The sequence below is a fragment of the Pelecanus crispus genome, chromosome 16 (genome assembly GCF_030463565.1).
Source record: "Pelecanus crispus isolate bPelCri1 chromosome 16, bPelCri1.pri, whole genome shotgun sequence".
Taxonomy (NCBI): domain Eukaryota; kingdom Metazoa; phylum Chordata; class Aves; order Pelecaniformes; family Pelecanidae; genus Pelecanus; species Pelecanus crispus.
The window spans coordinates 2,734,404-2,747,808 of NC_134658.1; the positions used below are offsets into that span (position 1 = coordinate 2,734,404).

The 13,405-nt window shown below is 46.3% G+C and overlaps 1 protein-coding gene across 1 annotated transcript in view; it reads right to left on the reverse strand.

Annotated features, from left to right (window-relative positions):
• The window catches only part of HIVEP3 (HIVEP zinc finger 3), a 65,702-nt gene extending 52,869 nt beyond the window's left edge, over positions 1–12,833 (reverse strand). Inside the window, exons 1-2 of the mRNA XM_075721975.1 lie at positions 7,728–12,833; positions 3,477–3,622 (exon numbers count right to left, since the gene is read on the reverse strand). Of these exons, the coding sequence (XP_075578090.1) occupies positions 3,477–3,622; positions 7,728–12,833 (5,252 nt within the window). The remainder of the gene's footprint in view (positions 1–3,476; positions 3,623–7,727) is intronic.
• Positions 12,834–13,405: the final 572 nt, after the last annotated feature.

Sequence of the window (13,405 nt, forward strand, 5' to 3'; positions counted from 1 at the left end):
AGAGCCACCAAGGAATCACGGCACTTCTTCTGAAGCAGTGCTGGCCAGCTTGACCTTCAAAGATCATTTTCACTGCTCAAAACCACCACAATATCCCCCAGGACAAGTCCAATGGATATTTTTATTAGCTCCTTCAGGATTACAAACATTGACCTGGTTGCTTAATGGCATGGTTCTCCCCAACACAACCTAACGAGACTGTGCAGCATCCAGCCTGTGCGTGGGGTGTTAAACGACTCCCACCTCCTTTGCAGTCAAGTGCATGGGGTGTGCTCATGGGGCAGGGAGTAAATGCTGGTTGCAATGGTTGCAATATCCAGTCTTACGAAATTCCAGGACTGCAAGTAAAAAGCCAGTGCTGAAATTACATATGGAGTGATCTTAAGATTTGCTCTCTAAGAGGAATCTGTTCTTTAAACAGAAGCCCAACAGAAAACTCTGTGGATTCTCACTTAAGTGTGGAAAAGTCAAGGAAGAACCACGCACGTCCCTCCTGTAGTCCCCAAGAAACCAGAGACACAATACAAAGGGACTACAGGTCCTCTTCTTCACAGGAGGCCAAGGGAGGTAGATGCTGAAATGGCTGGGTAACTCAAAGGGAGCTGAACACCTCCACCACTCAGGTCCTCTTGACAGCCCCAGTGACCGCTAATCCACATCCTGAGACGGCACCACGGGGGCTGACTGACATCCTTCCTGGAAAGAGCGATGAGGGAAGAAACTGAGCCTGAGCACACTCATGCATGGCATTACTGAGCCTTGATCCTAAACCCAGGTATGAATGTACCTCAAGGCTCAAGGAATCTGCAAGCTGCTGTTTCCAAAACACTTCCCAGTGGGTAAACACAAGCAAAGCAACCATCCAGTTTCATAGCTAGGGAGGAGGCATCTTTAAATGAGAGCGCCTTTGCAAGGGACGCCAAGCTGACCTGCACACTCCGAGAACCTCTAGCGGGTTCATTGATTTGTTCCTTAAAAATGGGCAGCGGGTACGATGAAAATATGAAATCTGGCTTTTCTGGTCTTCTCTAAAAGCCAAGAAATACGATTCTAGCCAGCAGGCTGGACAGCAGCAGAGAAAGTAGCAGAGCTGGTCCTGGCAGTGCAGTAATATAGCAATGGGGGAAAGACAGCTATGGGACTGGGGAAGCCAGAAGACTGTACAGAGGGAAAAGCAAGTGTTGAAAATGGCCGTGAGAAAGGCAAGAGCTCTAAAGAAATAAAAACTGAGGGGAAGAAGGAGCTAAAAGAGTTGCAGCAAGTTCACCTTTCGTGGGAACGCTTGAATTTGTTTATAATCTCCCTCCTCGGTTGAGGCAACAAAGCATGCGATGGCTCCAAAAGAGTTGAAATCAGCTGCATCCCACTGGAAGGATGGGTCTAACCAGCAGCAGACCATGTGAAACCAATAAATAAGGGGAAAAATGAGACAAGGAGGAACTTTTTAGGGGGAAAAAAAAGAAGATGGTGAAATAATGTCTTGAGAATGGATGCACTTTTTGCAAAACATTTTCAAGAGATGGCCAGGAAAGGGGTCTGATCCATTTAGTATCTTGCACAAAGCACTAGGCACCCTGTGGATTCATCTGCAGGCTTGTTCCTTCACTGCAGGAAAATATCCTCGCAGACACAAGCTGCTGAGGCTGAACGATTCGCCATCAGAAACCTTGCGGGAACTAGGCACGGACCACCAGGTATGCACCGAGCACCTCGGGAGAACAGCCTGTCCTGCCTGACCTCTTAGCAGTGCGTATGCCATGTAATTTAGATATAAAATTTATTTCTGCGACCTGGTGTGTTACATTAGCGCTTGTGCTTGGCATTAAACAGCTACTATATTCTGTCTCACATCCAGAAGGACGGCTGCCTTAAGTCAGTGCTACAGGAACTTTAAAATAAAACATAGCATACGTTCAGGATGACTAATACGTTCCCTGATGCTGGCTTACACAGAATATGTTGGAAAAGTTGCTTTATTTTCTGTCTGTCATTTAGAAAATGTGACTCTTGCATCCGTTGCGCTGGGCTTGGGGATGCAGACAGCCTTCCCACATGAGCGCAGGGACGTGGAGACGCGGCTCGTTTCGGTGGGGGCAGCCGGCACCGAGCACCCCCGCGTCTCTCCCCAAAAAACCTCCACAGAGCTGCTCTGCGAGTGGCAGGGTGATCTTCATTCGCATTAACGCTGAGCCTCTTTAATCAGGTCTAGGAAGGAGTCCAAGAGTCCCCCTGGAACAGCCGCAGCTCCGGGACAACCCGGTTGAGGGGAACAGAGGCTTCTCGTGGGCTTTAAGGCAATAAAACCTAGCGCTCGGTTGGTTCCATGGGTCCTATCTGCTACAGGAGGGTGATGGCAGCGTACTGAATCCATCATATTTCTCAGTCTGTGGCTTTCTTGCCATTCCCTGGCTCCCTCCCTAAATCACTTCAGGTCATAACCATTACAGGTTGCCACTACTTTCGCTCTCTGCATTCACCACTCACCACCGACACACATCTAAACATCATATCTATCTCATAGTGCCTATGTCTGGGTGAGAAGTGAGTTGTCCTGAACAAACAAGCACATTTCCTTTCCCAAAGCACTACTTTACTCTTTTGGCTAGCTAGTTTGATCATCTGCTAATGAAATACTTTAAAATAAAAACAAACTTCAACCAGTAACAGCAGAAAACCACAACCACTGACTAATTACAGCCTTTTTCTAACACACAAAAAACAAGACCACCCAATAGCAAGAGCAGAACTGATGAATCCTGCTAGGGATTTCTTACATCTCTTTAGCCCCCTCTGCAACACACAGGAAGGATGATCTTGAAGTATGAACCTTAACTGTATCCCACAGACACGCTACTTATTAGCTGATTTTTTATTTTTTAAAAGATAAACAGCAGCATTAGACCAGTGCTGAATTACTGAAGAGTAGTCTGAATTACCTGGAGCCAAGAATTAAGATACTCATCAAATTTAGATCTTGCATCCATTCTGGTTTGAGCTACTTTGGTTGGGTGGGATTAACATCATTTAAATACAGTCTTTCTTTTCTCCCCCACCCAAAACCCAGGCATCAGAAAAGATCTCCCCACATCCTCCCTATAATGGCAACAAGCATGAGGAACATCATTTTCAGGAGAAGGCTCTGGAAAGATTTACAAGATACGGAGTACACCCTCGTCACATCAGAGACAGCTACAGGACGTGTTTGCGCTCTTCAGCTGTCTTCCACAACCACCCGCTCAGAAAAGAGATCGAGGTGCTGGCTAACTTGAACTCAGAAAAAGAAAGTTAATGCAGTCCGGAGTACCTGCTGATCTCAAGGGCCAGGTTTTTACAGAGGCTGTGGAAAGTAAGCTGAAATCCAACTATATCCGGCCTCCCGCTCACCTCTACGTGGCACCTTCACTGCCTTGCCGTCATTGTTATCAGTAACTCCTACACAATGTGACACAAAGAGAGAAATAAAATGAGACACTTACCCTCCTTCAAAGATCTTGATCCTGACTGGCTCCCCTCTTTTGGTTACAAGAGCCTCTTCTTCTGATTTTCCTCTTTTATCCTCTTCCTTCTCAGCTCTAGTTATATCTTTTCGACCTTCATTAGAAAGGAGCGAAGGCAAATGAACCTATCTCCCCAAAAGAGCAAAACAATCATTGATTACATACAAAATCACTCTAAGACAGACACAGTCCAAACAGCCTCAGAAAGAGCCAGCAACCTTCCGCACATGCTGCTCCTGACAGCTAAGTGCAGTAATTAGGACATCCTCTTAACAAACAGGACCTCTCCTTCTGGATTTTGAGCACTGCTGGTTATGATATATTTACAGTGACCGCTTACAAGTTTTTAAATCACCCCCTGCATATGGTGGCTCAATATTATCCAGCTCGTGACAACTGGAAAACGAGGCATAAAAAGAAGTGGCTTGGCTGGGGTCACTCTAAGCGTGTGGTGGAGCCATGCATCTCTGTTCCCAAATCCACTGCTCCGTCCTCGGATAATCCTCTCTCTAATATATATACACACAAAGGCCTAGAGAGGAGACATCTGTAGAATTCATATCTTTAACCTCAACCCTTGGGTGTCCCCCTCATACGCACACGTTCACACAAATTTGGACCTCAGCCATCTAAACCTGATATAAATCACTTGACAGTCAAAGCTCTCAGGTGATTTCCTTTCACCGACACCCTGTTGCCAAGGGCGCAGTACAGAGAAAGCCACAAAACCAACGGGAGAAAACAATCCTCAACCTCCCCAGATGTTCCCAGGGTGAAATTTGCTTTTTTCACTGTTAAACTTGCCACCCCTTGTTTAGACCCAGGTTCAAGTCATGCACTGACATCTCATCTAGCATGTTTGATGTTATTTGTTGTAGTACATGGACCTCAACATTAGAGCTGCCTCTCTAGCTCTGTATGATGTAAAGGCAGCTCCCCACACACGGAATGAAATATTGGGATGTGGTCCCCGTACAACCTGACAGTACAAATAACAGGGGTCTCCAAAGCTCCAAAAGAGGAAAGCAGATCGCCTTTCACCCAGGTCACTTTTCACAGAAATGCAGGAATATCTTTGAAGTTCAACTGAATTACCCATATCCTCACTTTATATGTAATTTATGGGAAAAAGACAAAAGGCATTTGAGAGACCAGGGTTATTAGAGGGATTTTGGCCTGAACATAGCCAATGAACTGGCAGAAGTCTAAAGCAGAGCGGGTCACCCCTGACTCTTTACAGCTGCTGGAAAGAGTGGCAGCTCTCAAGGGTGATTCATCTGCCCTACCTTAGACACTTATCTTAAGGGGGAAATGAATCACCCAAGAGGTGCCTCTTTGTCTCCCATGGTTATACGGGAAGCCAAGAGCGACTAGCTCAAACGGAGACGTGCAAAATTCAGTGGGATGTAACCCAGCCTCCACAGCAGCATGCTGCTGGTACGACCATCACATTTGCAGCAGGAGGAGGGATGGACTCACTAAAAAGCAGCTTTGCAAAACTGAGGTCAAACGTTTCAAATTTGCCCAGTAATTTCAGGAGCTCAGCTTAGAGCATGAAACGCACCTGGGACTGCTCTCTGCCCTCAGAGCCAGCTCGCACAGATTAGCCCATGTCCACACCATCAGACCCACATACACTTCCTGGGAATGGTCCCTGTCCTGTCCTATCTCCCTAAATGCGCCCAGGAATTGCCTGGGAGAGGGCTAGCAGCCCAGGACAGAACTGTGCCAGGAACCATTTTAACAATTTAACAGCAGAAGCAGTCTCGAGCTGGTGTCTCTGGGCATGGAGATGTTTGTGCTCGGAGGAAATCAGTGGCAGGGGACACTGAGCACCTTCAAAAATTAAACCTTGGCCGTTACAACTTCACCTCCTGAAATGAGCTAAAGCTCGTAACAATGCTAGTGATAACCTTCCCAGTTCAGTTCCTTATTTACTGAGGAATACAAAACAATTGACTTTCTAGATGTAGCATGAGGTTTATTTATTGCAACTTTTGAAAGCACAAAACATAGACAGATGAAAGGCACCAGAGAGCCAAAATCATACAGTCACTGCTATCCCCTTTTACAGTCTTGTTCAATGTACAAAGTGTGCAAGCCCGATACAGCGTAATTAGCCATCCCTGCACGCATGCGGGAGCCTACAGTCACTTCAGAATTGATCTGCTCAGTAAATCCCACTGGCAATTTAAAGACCAAGCCCACCGGTAATTTAAAAACCAAGCCAAGTACGTAGACAGTATATACAGTACTACTGCTTGCTGGTAGCTTGCTGCATGCATAACTGTACAAAATATTAGAGCTGTTTTGCATTTTCTGTTTCGTTGACTGACAACTTATAGACACATAAAGAAGAAAATACTTAAGGGAAATAGCAAGAGCAGAGTTAACTGAAGGTTGAACTTTCAACCTCTGATTGCTGCTACTGCTACGCAGCTCCTGTTAATCGCATCGTCCTGAGTAACCAGCAGCGCTACCTCCTGATCCATGCCAGTCATATGTATTTTAAAAACTAAACTGAGGACTTCACTCCCACCGATCACCTAATCAAAAATTATTTCTCTGCTTGGCATGTCAATTTATTTCCATTGAAATTAACACAATTTCTGCAAACGCCACTCCTTTAAGCAGCAGGTATTAATATTAGATCTAGGCTACACCATTGTCTAGGTGAATTTGGCAGGACAAACTCTTACTTTTGCAAATTGCACCATGAAAACCTTAGCTTTCACCACCCGTTAGCTTATAGGGTTTTGACTAAAAGGTTTTTGAGTCTTTTGAGCAAATGCATGCAGTGAAATATGTATTTTGATGACTAAGGGCTGAACCATTCCTGTCTAGAGCTTAACCTTTAACTTCAGGGTATGAGGGTCTTGTATTTCTGAACACACGCTTCGTGTGCATTTTAGCACCATGTCAAAGAGCAAAGCTCAGAGGAGCACAGGCACTTCTATTGGAGAATGAAATCAAGGATGGTATGACACCATTCAGATAAAATCCTTTGAAAAAGAGTGCATAAATATCAAGCATTAGTGTGGTTATTGCACTGCACAGGTAATTATCTGCTTCTGTGTCCCTAGAAATTCTGTCTTTTGGATTTCTGCAGAAGAATGATGGAAATGCTGAATAGAAATAAAGATTTATTGAATCAAAGTGACTCTACTGTGTATTTTAAGACATATTTATAAGCAGCAGCTGCAGCAGTGATTATGATAAATTTAATATTCAGAGTTCATTTCATGATACAGAAATAAAATGAATAATCCATCAATATAAATTGACTTGAGATGAATATCAAATTGCAAAATCTTTAGAGCAATTCTGTTTGCTAATCTACACAAACATGATCTGGATTAAAGGGATCTGTATGGTTCAGCATTAACCAAGAGGGGAAAAGTCTGGCCTCAAAATGAGATACAAAATACTAGGCAGTTACCAGAAGTGTCTGAAAGACTTCTGTGCCCATATGGCCAATGCCTCTGGTGAGCTCTGCCCCGTGAAGCCGTTTGCCTTGCTCCCCTTAACTCTAAAGTCCGGTATAAAATATCCTTAGATACCTGGAAAAGCAGGTAGACAGCTAAGGACATTAACTAAATGGACTAAACGACACGGGTGTTTTAACAAGACTCCATGTCTAACCTACTGAGGCACTTTTATAAATGTCACTGCATGCCTTTATGCTTCTTTGGGGGCCTAAATACACTTGCAAATCTCCCTTTAACATTTCTAAATACTTTTAAGCACGCCTCTCCACGTTCATTAATGTAAGATCAGTAGATGCACAACCAGACAGAATCCCATTTCCCCGAGGTAATCCTTTTTCATTTTTAACATGCAAAATGTAGGGAATTATAACAGCATTTATTAAAAAAAAAAAAAAGTTGTAGAGCTATTTGAACTATCAAGACAAATGCAAATCAAGTCTAATCCTTTGTGCTTGAGCAGTGGCAGTTCATGGTGCGGTGGTGATTCCTACATGCTCTTTTGATTACAAGGCAAGTAGAAATGGGAGAAAAGAAATATGGCACCTTGCCTTTTTTTTTTTTTTTTAAATTACAGTGGGTTTTAGCTTCTTCATTCTAAAAGTTTCACTGAGAACAAGTGCTTACCAAACTGACAGAGGGATGAATAAACTCCTATTAAACTAAGAATAGCAATTCCCCGTCCCTCGTCCCCCTCTTCCCATGTATCCAAATGGATGAGGAGAAATACATAGGATTGCATTACCTCTGTCATTTTTGGCTTCCTGGAGCTGGACGGGACAAGCCTGCCTGCCTCTGGACGTGGAGCCGTAGCCATGGTGTAGGTTTCCTTGCTCACCTTCTGCTTGGACCTCAGGAGGGACAGGGCTGCTTTAGTGGATATACCTGGAAGGTTAGGATTATACAAGCTAATACACCAGCTGGCATACACTGAAGACCGTCGATCAACTTGCTGGATATGATTTGGCTTTATGTAGTTTAAATAGCACCAACTGACATTAGTGGTTGTGTGGAGACTGGGGAACTGAAGTACCTTCTTCGTATCTGTACCTTCTCGAGACTTCATTGCACTGTGAGTGACCTCAGACAGAGGTGCAGGGCTTGGAGGGTTCGGTGGAGACTGCTCCACCAATTCTTTGGAGTCTTCTTTCTTCACGGGTTGCAAAGGTGCCTTGCTGAGGAACTGCTTACCAGCTGGCTGCTTATACTCTTCCAGTGCCTCAAAACTTGGAGAACCTGAATGGGACACAGCTTGCTGCAAAGTACTTGGGATTTCCTTTGGCTCTGACTGCTCTAAGGACAAACTAGGCGGTGTTTCAACCTCGACCCTGCCTTGGCTTTCTGCAAGAAAGTGAGATTTATCCTGCTTATTCCCTTCTTCTATTGCACTGGGTGGCTTCACCACTTCCAACTTCTCTTCTGCTTCAGACACCTCTTCCTCTTTCACTCTCTTCTGCTGTTGTGTTTCCATTGTCAGCTCCAAACTACCAGCTGGAGAGAGCATCCGTTTGCTCCCACCAACGGTTGAAGGGCCTCCTTCCAGTCCAAGGACGCTGTCTGATGGGGAGGTGAGTGGCATATAGCCTTTTCGCTCTGGTAAGGGTAAGGGCACTCTCAGATACGGGCTCTGGAAAATGCTTCTTTGATCCTCTGTGATCATCTGTGCCAGATCGAAGCCTAGTCCATGAACATCGGCGCTGCAGACCAGGGCACCCTTGGATTGGCGATCATCAAATTTGGGGAGAATGATAGAAGAGGAACTGCACTGGGATTGAGTGACCAGAATCTGGGAAAGCGTTGTGTACATCGCACTCCCATAGGACGGCATATTTGTCTGTATGCGAACCGGGACAACAAGCGACACCATTGGGTCTGACCGCGTAGGAACGACGAGCTGAGATGCGGATATGGACACGGAAGGACTTGTTGTGCAGGTCAAAGGATGCAACCTACTGTCTGAGCCATATTCCGTGCACGGGGAAAGACTGGAGGTTCCTGCTGCTGGGAATAAACTGGATTTGATCTGTGGTAAATGTCCACCAGCTTCACCTGGCAACTGGAGAGCAAACTGAGACTGAAGGGGCAGAAAAAAGGCTGAAGGGATTGGTGAGGAGCCAGGATAATGCACCGGCAGGAATGAAGGATGCTGCCTGAATGGCACCTCGGCAGGGTGAGACATTAAGGGAGGAGCGATATGAAGCGGGCCCGGGTGGATGAGCGTTTGCGGGAGAGGCAGCGGTGGGGTCTGAAATATGGAAGGAGGAATCTGCGGCATGGTGAACTGAGCAGAGAGGATGTCAGACATCGTGTGTGTGGCGAAGAGCTCTGCAGACTGCCCTGGCTGCGGCAGGAGATGCTGGTAGGGGAAGATAGAAACTTGTGGGGACATGAACTGCTTTTCATGCAGCGTTAGCTGTGGTACGGGATGATGAAACACTTGCAGAGCTTCTGTGTATGGCTGGGTATATGCTGGCTGAGGGCTGTCTTTTGGCTGACTCTTTTCACTTGGGAAGGTACCATGAGAGGGCAAAGGGGATGAAGATGTTGGCTGATGGGGCAAACTTGTTGAAGGAGATTTACTTGAAGAAGGAATTGGATCCTCTGACTCCAGCCGGCCTGTTGGGGCCGAGTCTGGCTCGTGCTCTGGGTGTCTAGTGAGGGATGCTTGCCTAACGAGAAAGCATTTCCTTCTCTCCTGTGGAGCCGAGGAGGCTGAGGGGCCGGGAGTTGAAGCAGGAGTGGACGACAAGCTCCCATAGTCAAATGATTTACTGCGGGTCTCTGACATCTGGGAAGGATGTGACACATTCGGTGTCTGCTCAGAAGCAGATCTCCGCATTTCCCTGGAGTGATGATGGTGGCTTGGTACCATCAACATATGCGAGCCAATGCCAGGAGGCTTTGGGTGGGATTCAGAGGGCTGGCTGGTCGACTCCAACTTGCTGTGATCTTCCCGATCAAAAGAGACAGAGTGGCTGGAGCCATGGGATATGCTGCTTTCCTGACTTGGGCTCCGGGTGAGAGAGACTGATTCAAAACTGGACTCTCCGGAGGACTGAGCCATTTCTGCCAGCCGCAGCCTCTTCTTTTTTGGTGGGAGTTTCTCTGCAGGGAGCTGAGAAAGGGTCTGGCTCCTCTGCGGCCACTGAAATTCCTCTGTTTTCTCTGGCTCTTTCGGAGGAGGCTCTGGCTCCGTTTCTGGTCTGTCAGGCTCTTCCGTGACCAGAATCTCTGGGACCTGGATGTTGGGCTGGCGTACCAGCTTGGGCTGCAGGGAGTGGGGCGGTCGGCTGTGCTGGGGTGTTGGCTGAGAGGAGTACTGTGACAAGGGTTTCTCTTCTCCTTCCAAGCTGCTCACCTGCTCGATAGAGTCAGACTTCTCAAAGGAGCTCGTATGCTGGATGACGGAGATCTCCTTTGAGGTTGTTCTTCTCTCTTTGCCCTCCACACTTGAAGCCGGTTTGGTACTCCTGGAATGAAAGCTGGCACTGACATCAGAAGGTGCGGATTTACCCGGATCTGCTGGTGACTTAATGGATTCACGGGCTAGGTTTAAAGCGACATCAGATGATGCCGGGTTTGCGAACTGAGTCCCTGGCCCAGTACTGGAGGAGGGAGTGTCAGACAACTCGAAAGCTGGAGGCTCCTCATCATCACCGAGACTCTTTTCCTTTCGTCTTTTTCGGAGTGGGGTGAGCTCCAAACTGCTCCCTAGCTTGTAATGCATCATCTGTGGCCATGTGTCAGGATCTGCAACGCTTTTCTCAGTCTCTGAAGAGGTATGGGAAGTGGAAGAGCGAGGCTTTGAGAGCTGCAGTTCTGAACAGTAATATTTCTTATGGGCTTCATAATTGTCCCTTTTCTTATACCGAGCACCACATATGTTACACTCGTACATGAACCCTTTAACTTTCGGACCCTTCCTTGACTTTTTGGTAAGATCGCTTTCCTTGGTTTCAGGCTCCTCAGGAGGTTTGGAAACAGTTTCTTTGTTTGCAGAGCTAACCTCCTCTGAGACGTATTCTACTCCCAAAGGTAGCTCAATAGCTGGTTGTCGTTTTAGCATTCGAGGATGGGAAGAAAACGCTTGACTGCGGCTTAAGACTTCAGGCTCCATGATGTGATCATCAAATGAATAGCTACCTCTAAAGGTATGTGGGGAGCTTATAGTGCATGCAGCAGAAGGCATTGAGTGGCTTCTTAGGAGAGGCACTGTCTCTGTGGCACTGTGGGATTGCTGAAGTGACAATAATGATTGTTCGGGCTTAATTTTTTCACTGTGGGATGTCAACACTTTCGATGCATCCAACTGGCTACTGGAACCAGACTTGATGTCAAACTGAAACGGTTCTCTATATACACCAGACTTTGGAGATTCAATGCTGCTACGTCTAGATAAAGAGCTTCTTCTAGGCTTAACACTATCTATTTCACTGGTATCTACAACAGCTTCATTAATTGTAATTAGCTTAGTGATGTGTTCAATAACCTGTGTTCTAGGCACAGATAACGGTACCATACTAGGTTTCTCTTCGGTAGACAGGTGCGGAAACCCCTGGGTTGTGTTTGCAGCTAATGCTGCAGTCCTTTGCCCAATTCTACCACATTTCCCAAAAATAATTTCTGCATAAGATTTCGCATTAGTATTTGGTGGGCTGATCTGCTGCTCTGCACTTTCTGACCTTGAGAAGTAGCCTGACTCGGTACTCCCTTTGCTCCCGGGGCTCAGGAAAGCTTGCTCATCTATGACCTTCTTCCGTTCGCTTAAGCGGAGTGCAAGCTTCTGCTTTATAGTATGGGTATCTTCAGATTTATGGCTCAGAGCATGGTCTGACGATGGCTCCACAAACTGGCTGCTGTCCTCAAGAGACTGAGACAATGAACACCGGTCATGGCTGGAACCTTGGCTCCCTCCGCTCAGCAAACTACTGGACAACAGGGTGTGCTTCTGCCTGGGTGAGAGCTCTACCGAATGGCCCGACATCGCACCCGTTTCCTCCTCTGAATCTGTGCTTTCTCCTTCTGTTGGCTCCTCGAAGTCCTCCCCGCCCATCCTTTCCATTTCCAAGCTTGATGGATACATCTCCGCTCCAATCCCTGAGGCCAGCCCAGCTTTTATTCGATGAGCATGAGATTTCCTATGTTTATACAAATTGCTCTTAGTCTTAAAAGAAAAGCCACATGGAATGCAAGGGTATGGCCTCTCACCCGTGTGTGACCTGATATGTTTTTGGAGCACACTTGGCTTCGCACAAGGCCTGCTGCAGTACTGGCAAATATATTTGCCTGGCTTCTGAGGTTTCTTTTCCTTCTTGTGCACTTCCTCAGCTTGTTTTAAGGAAACCTGCGAAGGGCGAGGGATATAGACCTTTTGAACGGATGGCATGTCCTCTCCAGGAATGATCGGTGAATGGGAAGGTAAGAGCTGGCCGTGGTGAGAGTGAAGCCCGGGTGATGAAAAGGAGCCAGAGGGACCTGGTCTTACTGGATCAACTAGCTGCCATGTGGGACCTTCAAGGACATGCTCTGGTTTCCCAGGAGACATAAATGCTGGTGACAGTGCGTGCTGCTGAAGCTGCGAAACGTGGGGAGGATGTTCGAAAGAGGAAGGCTTAGATTGCTTCTGATGTCCAGCCTTCTCCTGAGACTCCTCTCTTGGAATCGGCAGAGAACCAGAAAAGTGCTGCTGCGATATGATATCTCGGAGAGGGGTTCCTTGCGAAGAAGCAGAGCTGCTCTGGTACGTAGCTGCAGATGAAATACTGGCTTGGAAAGCCTCTCCTTTGGGAAGCCTCTTTCTTGGACTTTCCTCAGCCTTTTTTGTGCTCTTCTGGCTTTGTTCAGGATCCATGACCTTAAAAGGGTCTTTGAATGCTATTTCGGGAAGGTTTTGGCAGGCTTCATTTACGAATAATAAAGGTCTCTTCTGTAGATTCCCTGTTTTGCCTGCATTTGCTACGAAGCTGGAGCCGCCAGGAGATGGTTGTTGATTTAAGATTTTACTAAAGTGTCACTAGTTGCTATTTGATTCAAAAAAAAAAAATGTTTCAAGGTCAATAAAGTTCACATTGGTAACACATGACAAACTACTTCAAAGAGAGAAAACTTTCCAAAACTTTTAGTCCAAATATTTTCCTTGTGAACTTGGTTAAGGCTTTAAACCTCGCCATTTTATTTCAGTTGACAGTGGCAAGCCTTCAAAGTCAAGATGCAACCCACAATGTGTCTCTTGTTTGTTATGCAAACCTTTGAAAACTTGAGACTTTAGTGCTCATCTCATAATGATCTTTTTTCCCTGTGCAAGGAAAATAACACTGAACGGTGTATGTCCCCCTGTGTCTTCCTTCTGTTCCACTTTTGAGTTCAAAAGCCTTGGAAAAGTATTTCCCACATTTCTGTAATTACATCCAAAAGAAAACAAAC